Here is a 9,835-nt window from a genome sequence, read left to right as displayed (position 1 = left end):
CTAGATGAAATCAGAGCAGAAGACATTTATCTGTATGCTAGATGGCCTCCTGTAGCTCAATAGCCTGTGCTGGTCCTCCCCATCTCTTTATGTGATGTAGGTCAGCCACATGGATTTGATCCCAAATAAAAGTCTTGTGCTTGCCTTGGGAAAGAATAAAGGAGGTAAGTTTCCCTCGGTGCTTAAGGTAGGTTCATCACCTATGGTTGGTCATATCCCTTTCATCACATGAACTTCTGCCTCCAATGGTCCCTGCATAATCAAACAGCATTTCATCCCATTTTGAAAATCTTTAATAACTAATAAATGGGATAAAAAATTTTTTTATACTCCTTATGACTTTTCTCCCAGGTCTGCCTGCAGCACTGTCTCAAGTAAATTAATCCTAATTCCTGGAGACCCCAGCAGAGATTGGCAATATTAGTATGGGGTGATGAGAAATGGTTAAACCATTCTTCCTCCAAACAATATTTTGCAGTGATGCCAAATACAATGTGTAATTAGTTTCTTCATTATTATATGAAATGCATAATTAGCTTCATTATTATATGAAATGCATAATTCATTTACCTATTATATGCAATGCATCATTTCTCCACTATATGCAATGCATAATTATTTTTTTCATTATTATATGCAATGCTGAATGAGTTTCTTCATTATTGTATGAAATGCAGGATTAGTGTCATTACATGCAATGCATAATTCATTTCTCCATTATATGTGATGCCTAATTAATTTTTTTCATTTATTATATGCAATGGACAATTACCTTCATTATTATTTGCAATGCATGATTCATTTCTCTATTATATGGAATGCAGAATGAGTTTCTCCATTATTAAATGCAATGTATAATTAACTTCATTATTGTATGCATTGCATGATATATTTTCTGTTGTTATATACAATGCATAATTATTTTTCCATAATTGTATGCGATTAATAATTAATTTTCTATTATATGTAAATACATCATTATTTTTCCTATTAAATGCAGAATTAGTTTCTTTATTATTAAATGTAATGCAGAATTAGTTTCATTATTACCATAGGCAATGTAGAATTAGCTTCATTATTACACACAATGCAGAATTAGCTTCATTAAATGCAATGCTGAATTAGTTCCTTCATTATTAACTTTTTGTGTGTGAAACTCATGGTTTTGATAGCTATGGGTCAATGTCTCCCTGTTCTTCCCTGCTCTACACTTTGTTCTACGTACCCTTTACCCCTTGACCTTCGCCCAGGCGCTCGCTTGCGCGGCTCTTCGCTGCTGGCTGATGGATGCTGAGCGTCGCTTCGTCGCTAGTGCCGACACGGCCTGCTCCTTCGCCTTAGTCTCTTCATTCCCGCTTCGCTCAAAACTATGAGAAGAAAGTCCAGAATTCTGCTGTGCTTCGCCTTCCTCTGGGTATTGGGGATCGCTTATTACATTTATTTGGGCAGCGGGACGAACCGGAAGGTAAAGATTGTTTTTTTTAAGAATGCGGTCGGTTCGGTACCTGGGCCTCGGCTTCCAATCTGACGGCAAAGAATACGATTTATGGGATTCGACATTCGGGCTGGAACAAATTACATTCACAAGGACATAGGCACGGAGATCTCCATTGGAACACTCATACACGTTACACACAGCAACACTCATACACACTACATACACGAACCCACACAGGAACACTCATACACGCTACATACACAGGAACACTCAATACACACAGGAACACACACATACTATACACATGCAGGAACACACTACACACAGGAATACTCACCCACTATACAAACAGAAACACAAACCCATTATACATGCAGGAACACTTGTGCACACTCTATACAGGCACACATGACACATGCAAGCAGGAACATTCATACTACACACACAGGAACATATGACAGACCACTTAGACATGCATTCATAAAAGGAAATGTATTGTACATCAGAACACCTGGGCATACAGTTGAGCAGAGAAACGCATTTTAACACTGGCATACTCTTGGATGTTGTTTGAAGCACTCACCAGTACATTTGTAATCATTGGATTACTCAGGCTATCTCACGTTTGTGGGAATCATGTAACATTGGCTCAAACATTAGACCTTCATTGATAAACATACATTCAAACATTTGCTGGAACACCCAGACATTGCTTAAATACTCAGTCGTATGCTCATTCATTGAAACACTGAGCCATTAGTTCATACATTGGTCGCAACATTCTGAAATTCACAGCAGTACTCTGCCATACACTCAGACACTTACTGGAACACTCAGACATATATTCAATTCGCAGGAACACACACACCTAGACATTCAGTGAAATGCTAGGACCTTCATAGGATCACTTCCAAACAGTCAGATTTCACTGACACACTCAGACAATTGCTTGAGCATTCACTGCAACATCTATACAAAGACAATGAATCAAGCATAATGCTCAGGGCTTTTCAGTTCTATGGAAAGGTGCAATGGATCATACCTAACTACAGTTGTGTCGATATTATGTTGATTTGGATTTTAAGTTTCAAATTGCTGTGGATTGTTATTACTGCTGAAGTGTGATATTTGTATATTGGCATTAAGATTTCCCCGACTGACTTTATTATTTTGTAGTTTTGTTAGGAAAAAGATAGAATTGTTATAAATTAAATCAGTTTTGCAATTAAAAGATTATAAAATAATCTTTTAAAAAAATCATTAGTTATACATGAGTACCATTAGCACGTTTCTTTCTAAGTGACTTGCTTTTGCAAGCCTGTTAGGTAGTAAATATCTTGTACATAAGTAGGTCTGGTTGAATTGATTATAAAACCTAACTGGTTCACTTTTAATCAGCCTTGATATGTTTGCCACTGAAATTGAATTCAATCTTAATCCGATTTAAAATATTTGATATTAATACTGATCTGAAACTGGATCATATGCGTCATTTTGACTGACTGAGCAGCATGTAAACTGCAAGTGAATTATTACACGACTTTTACTTGTGTTTGTGCACTGAGTGAATACTGTCTTGGTGTTCCATCAGATGTTTTAATGTATGTCTATTTTGAAAGAATTGCCTCCTCTGCCTCCCCAACTCTCCTTAAAGCCCACAAGGCAGTGAAAAGCATAAATGTATTTCAGAGGATGAAGTAGAAAGAGGTAGAAGGATATGTTGATTGGGTGAGATGAAGAGTGATGGAAGGTAGCTCCTATGGAGCATAAACACCAGCATATGCCACTTGGCCTAAATAGCATGTTCCTACGCTGTACATTCTCTGTAAGTTGCTCCTTAAAATTTACATCTGTGCCGTAGGCTATTAGTCACCTATTCTAACGTCACCTTATGTGGCTCGGTGTCACAATTTGCCTGATTATGCTCCTGTGAATTGCTGTGGCACATTTTTATGATGTTAAAGTTGCAATATAAATGCAATTAGTTGAGACCTAGAAACTAGATCAAGTGAAACAATGCAGGATTTTTCTGGTTTCAGTTGAATCTTTGATTCACAATAGATTGAGTAATAGAGTTGTGTGGGTCTGTTGTACTTCAGGCATTTGGCCTCACAGAGAATCTATTAAGCAAAAAGAAGGAAAGGTAGTTTCATGGGACCTGAGCTAGAATGTTGTAATTGCCTTCTAATCTACAAACTTGCCTTGCCAACAGGTGTTAACTAACACTTTCACGTTTACTACGGAATTTCTTTGGTCTCAGCTCAAAATTGGGAACCAGGCACTGTTCCAATGGCTCTGAGTCAAACAATCACTAACATGCGGTCCCTCCTTCCACTCCACTCTCACCCCTTTCAAGGAGAATGCTGCTGGTATAAATATCCTAGCCAAACTACAAATGCATGCATAAATATAAAATGTCCTGTTTTAATTGTCGATAAAACATCATGTGCCCACCTGCCACAAATAGCTGTATAAAATTCTAACAGGGCTAGACAGACTAGATGCATGGAGAATGTTGGTTGGGGAGCTTAGAACCAGGGGTTACAGTCTCAGGATATGGGGCAGCCATTTAGGACTTGAGATGAGGAAAAATTTCTTCCCTCAGAAGGTGGTCAACCTGTAGAATTCTCTACCACAGAAGGCTGTGGAGGCTGGGTCACTGAGTATTCTCAAGAAGGGAATTGATAATTTTTTGGATATTAGGGGTGGGAAGAGAAAGCGGGAATATGGCATTAAGATAGAGGATCAGCCACGATCATATTGAATGGCGGAGCAGGCTCAAAGGGGCAAATGGCCTACTCCTCCCAGTTTCTATGTTTCTATATGAACTGTAAAGCCACTGTCTTCCAGAGAGAATTGTATCTAAATTGTAAAGCCAGCTTTACAGATGGGTTTGTATATCACTCGTAAATTGTGGCCTCTGGGTCAAAATTAGTTTTATTCCATTATTGTTTAGTGTCAGTTGTGGCTTAGTCAGTAGTATTCTTGCCTCTGAGCCACAAGGTTCCAGGCTCAAGTCCCCCTTTGGGGCTTGAGGACAAAAATCAATGATGATACTCCAGTGCTGTGCTGAGGGAATGCTGCACAACTGGAGGTCCAGTCCTTTTGGATGAGACATTAAATTGAGTCCCCACCTGCCTGATTGGGTGAATGTAAAAGATCCCATGGCACTATTTTGAAGAAAAGTGGAGACATCCTTGGTGTCCTGGCTAATATTTATTTATTTCTCAATCAGCTTCACTAAAACTACAGATTATTTGGTCATTATTACATTGCTGTTTCTGGGAGTTTGGTATGCACAAATTGACTGCCATGTTTCCTATGATACTACAGTGACTACACTTCAAAAGTACTTCATCAGCTGTAAAGCATTTTGAGGCATCTGGTGGTCTTGAAAAGTTATATATACATACAAGTCTTTCTCTGCTTATTTTTAAAAGTGCGATGGACAGGGAATGCTGGATGTAGTGTTTCTCTGCAAATCTGTATATATCTTATTTTGCTTGAACATTCCTGAGTAAAGAATATTTGTTTAGTTTTTGTTGGTTATCGGTGTGGTATAAGCATTTCTACACCCCCTAACTTAAATAAAATGTCTCTGAGCTCTTTACAGAGCACAAGGAAAAAGGAATATATAAAATCAGCTACAGCTTTGACCTCCCTATTTGTTCTTTGTAAATATTGGTGGAGACTTGAGCATATAATCCGGGCTAACATTACTGAGGGAGTGCTGCCTTGTTGGAGGTGCCATCCTTTGGATTCGATGTTACACTGAGGCCTGTCTGCCTTCTCAGTTGAAAAGATCTCATTGCACTATTTTGAAGTAGTGTTGTGTTCTCCCCAGTGACAATATTTATCCCTCAACCAAAATCACTGAAACAGATTATCTGGTCACAATCACAATGCTGCTTGTAGGACCCTTCTGTGGGCAAATTGGCTGCTGTGTTTCCTACATTACATAATGACAACAATTCAAGAATAAAAAGTGCTGTAAAACACTTTGGGGCATTCTCTTTTTGTGAAATGCATTTTCTTTCTTTATGTTTGCATTGAGAGGAGGAATTGTGTGGTTTAGTTCTGATTTTATATTTAACCATTTGAGATATAACTTACCTAAATATGGTTTTCTCACAACTATGGATTTTCTGGGCTCCTTGACCCAGTGTGTATTGGAAAATAAATGTGTTGCTGCCAACATCCAATCTTTTACCAATCCATTTTCATCACGGATTAATGGTTATAAAGAGACGTATCTTAAATAATTCTTGGCTGTGCTCAAAAGAAAAGTGAGATTGTGCATTGGCACATATAATCACTTCCTCACTCAGTCCTTTTTAAACTGTGCCAACAGGGATTGGACATGGCGCTATGCAGACTGCTTGGAAGACAAATAGGGTGCTGGTTCCAATGTTTTACTTCTGCGGAGTATTTTTCGTACTCAGATGTTGGAGTCTCTGGCAATACCAGCGTTTATCACCCATTCCTAGTTGTAGGGACAGTGTTCCAGTCCATGTGGTTTTTCACAGATTGATATAACTGAGTAACTCACAATGCACCTAAGAGGGCAGCTAAAAGTTAACCACTTCAGTGTTGTACTGGAGTTACAGACTAGGTAACAAAGGCAGGTTTCCTTCCCTAAAGCAAAAGCAGAAAACGTTGGAAAAACTCAGCAGGTCTAACAGCACCAGTGGAGAGAAAAGCAGAGTTAACGTTTCAAGTCCGTATGACTCTTATGAGCTAAGTTTAGCTCTGAAGAAGAGTCATACGGACTTGAAACGTTAACTCTGCTTTTCTCTCCACAGATGCTGTTAGACCTGCTGAACTTTTCCAGCATTTTCTGTTTTTGTTTCAGGTTTCCAGCATCAGTATTTTGCTTTTTTTTCTTCCCTAAAGGACATTAGTGAACCAGTTGAGTTTTAATGGCAATGCGATAGCTTCATTGTCACTTTTACTGAATTTTTATTTCCAAATACCCTCAAAGACTTGAGCACACAAATCTAGGTTGATACTTGGATCGGCTGAATAGCTGCCTCCTATGTGTTACAACCCAGTTAGGGACCAGTAGTGTTTGTTGGAGACAAATTCTGAATTCCTGTTATTTGCTAAGATAATAAAGCCACAAGATTCCACAGTTTTAAACAAGAAATTTTACTATACAAGAGTAAGCAAAGCAAAAAGTCAATATCTTATACACTAACATACAGAATTAACATGAGGTTAACATGAGTTAAAAGGCAAACTGTGGTTGAATATACTACTGCACACTAAATGTCAGACACCACCAACACAGATTCCATGAATTTTCTTAGCAACCCACCCAGAATTAAGTGATTGCTATGAGTCACAAAAGTCCTGTAAAACTTTGCCTTCCTCACAAGGAATTTCAGCTCCTTTCCTTGAAAGAGCTTGTCTGATCTGTAGCCGACAGCAGTTTTATTCCACCAAATCTCCAGAGGTACAATCCTCACCAAAAGGCACATTATTCCAGATCTCTCTCAAACCTGCTTCTAGACCAAGCCTTCTTGGTCTTCTTTTCCAGATGAGCTGACCTACTTCTGAGACACCATCACACTGTGTTGGCCAGGCTGTACTGTAGCATCTAAATATAGGCACAGACCCTGCTCCTCAGCCATGCTGCTGACAACAATAGCTCTTTGGACAGATCCTTAGCCCAAACTCCCCAGAAGCCTCAAGTTATCAACTGCTCCTGGGCATCTCTGAGCCCAGCTCCCACGGGCATCTTGAGCCCCAGCTGGAGAGAGCTAGTGACCTTCTGCCACCTCTTCAGCTCCCCACAGACTTCTCTGAGCCCCAGCTGCACAGAGTTAATGACAGCACTTCAGTTTCTGCCACCTTACCTTAGACTGAATTTGACACAAGGGCACACCAATTGCATGGTTGTGTCTTTTGCAACGCATACCAGGTCACGTGAGCAAGCTTTTCACGCCATCTTCCCAGGTCCCGTGGGTAGGCTTTCGGTAAAAAAAATGTCTTAGGTCATCTTTCGCGCATGCGCGGTCCGTCTACTCCTCCTTTCTCTGCACTTGCGTCATTGTCGGCCCTCACCTCCAGGGCAACATGCCGTAGAGGCAGCAACAACAGAAGACGTTCCTGCCATTGCTTTTTATTTTGCAAGTGCAATCTTGCCTGGATGGATTCTCACACCTCCTGAAACACTTACCACTGAGACTCCTCTGCCCATGTCACAATGACGTGACTGGTGCATGATGCTTGCGTGATATTAATATGTAATTTCACCAGCTGACCAAACATATGCTGAACTGTTTAAAAAAGACTTTTTAAAGATAAGTAAAAACACTGACTGAAGATGGCTGCCACATGTCACCTGATGACTGGTATTGCAAGTTGACCAGCTTCTGGAAAGTTCCACTGTGAATTGCAATTCTGACATGCCACGACACCTATCTCTGGAACTTTACATCTGAGGATGTCAGGACCCATGTCAAAGGGATTTACTGAAATGCACCGGACATAACATTTGCATTTCTATAAGACTACCTCTCCAGAAGAGACAGAAAGTCTGTTAGAACAATGGTTATATAGAGATATGTCTTCTTATCTCATCAAGATGGATAATGACTCATTCAGGGGATTAATGGCTGGGATATTACAGAATCTACTCACTCCCCGGCCATGAAGCAGAAGCAAAAGCAACTGTTGGTTCAGACATCAGATAAGCAACTCCTTCTGAAATCATTTTGGTGAGAGATAGGTCATGTGATTGAAGTAACCATTTTGAAATCTCTTTAATACAAACTGCTAAAGACAGAAGCAGTGAGTAGTCTGGAAAAGCTGCTAATGAAACAGGAGCTCCCTTCTCTCCTCTTCCAAGTTAAGACCCTATCTCTGACAGTTTAAAAACACAGCACAAGGATAGTGAATTGTCCATTGAAAATAACCTCAGGTGCAAAACTTATCAACTTCTGGGTGGGATGGATTACGGTTTAAAAATAAATTGTCTTCAGCAATTGCAGTTACATGGGCTTCAACCAACTCCTGGATTCTAAAGGAACTTGGAAAAGTTCCTGCTGCAGCCACAGTGACCAGCCAAAGACAGTGAACTTTCAAGTTTTTATGTTTCAGCGTTGAACTTTAATTTGGCTAAGAAAGTGGCTACCTAAAATGAAGCTTGTAAATTTTGCATACTTGTGTCTGTGAATGTGGGTTGCGAAAGTTCGCAAAGTGTAGGTTTCCCTTTTTAAGTATTTTGCTATCTTTACCTGATTGGGTTTTTAGCTCAATAAAAACTAACCCCTTTCTGTCTCAAAGCTCAAGAAAGCCTGCCGGCCTCGTTTCTTTACAATCAGTACGTAAATGGTTAAACACAGACATTAAGTAAAATTCCTTCACTCTCTCTAAATTCACAACGAACCCTGTTATGGTCAGACTTGGGGTGGTACAATAGGGGAATCATATTTCTACTGCTCCTCATGTGACCATAACGCCAGGCACAGACCCCAACAGTGCTGGTGCAGGAGAAGATCAGCACACAGGAGACATGAACATATTGGAAGTTGTAATCCTCAGTCCTGAAAACACACAGTGTGAACCCAGAAATACAGATTCCCTCACAATGCCATAACAATTCTTAGACTCCAGTGCAGTACCTGAGGGGGTGCTGCACTGTTGGAGGTGTCATCTTTCAGATGACATCCAAGGTTCCCATCTGCCCTGTCATGTGGATGTAAAAGATCCATGGCATTATTTCAAAAGAGAGCATGGGAGTTCTCCCTGGTATCCTGATCAATATTTAACCCTCTAACACATCATTAAAACAGATTAATCTTCATTTTCACTTTGCTGTTTGTGGGAACTTGCTGTGTGAAAATTGGCTGCCACATTTCGCACATTACATCAATAACTGGCCTTCAAAAGTATGACATTGGCTGTTAAGCATTTTAGGACATCCATAGGTTCTGAAAGGTATGGTATAAATGCATGTCTGTCTTATTGTTTCAAATTAAAATTCTCATGGTGGGACTTGAATTCACATTCTCTGAAATGTTAGTCCAGGCCTCTGGATTAACAGTCCAGTAACATAACCACTATGCTATAATACCCCCAGTGACCCCTTGTACCACAGGATGAGTGCGCTAATAGGAGAAAGAGTGCCTATCATGTTTCTGAGTGTAAATGTTTTATATAGGTGGCTGAAATTGAATTAGCAGTATTGCACTTGAAAATCAAAAGTAACTGTTGGGGATTAATATTCGAGTATTATATCTTAGTTGTAAAAGGAATGAAACTGAAAACTTGCATTTATATCACATCTTTTTCAACCTAAGGATGCCCTGAAGGGCTTTACAATGATGTATTTATAAAGTGTTATCTCTGCTGCATTTCCTACATTACAACATTCAACTTGTGCACAGCAAG

At 39.7% G+C, this 9,835-nt stretch overlaps 1 protein-coding gene across 3 annotated transcripts in view; it reads left to right on the top strand.

Moving 5' to 3' along the window:
- The first annotated feature begins 1,255 nt into the window (after nucleotides 1–1,255).
- Nucleotides 1,256–9,835, top strand: part of galnt2 (UDP-N-acetyl-alpha-D-galactosamine:polypeptide N-acetylgalactosaminyltransferase 2) — a 130,486-nt gene continuing 121,906 nt past the window's right edge. Inside the window, exon 1 of one of the 3 annotated variants that reach the window (XM_041188235.1) lies at nucleotides 1,256–1,465. In XM_041188235.1, the coding sequence (XP_041044169.1) occupies nucleotides 1,370–1,465 (96 nt within the window). In that variant the 5' untranslated portion in view covers nucleotides 1,256–1,369. The remainder of the gene's footprint in view (nucleotides 1,466–9,835) is intronic. The other 2 variants (XM_041188237.1, XM_041188236.1) reach the window with 2 other exon arrangements.

The sequence above is a fragment of the Carcharodon carcharias genome, chromosome 5 (genome assembly GCF_017639515.1).
Source record: "Carcharodon carcharias isolate sCarCar2 chromosome 5, sCarCar2.pri, whole genome shotgun sequence".
Classification (NCBI taxonomy): Eukaryota; Metazoa; Chordata; class Chondrichthyes; order Lamniformes; family Lamnidae; genus Carcharodon; species Carcharodon carcharias.
The sequence above is the reverse complement of the archived record's forward strand: the minus strand, read 5'-3'. Positions and strand labels throughout refer to the sequence as shown.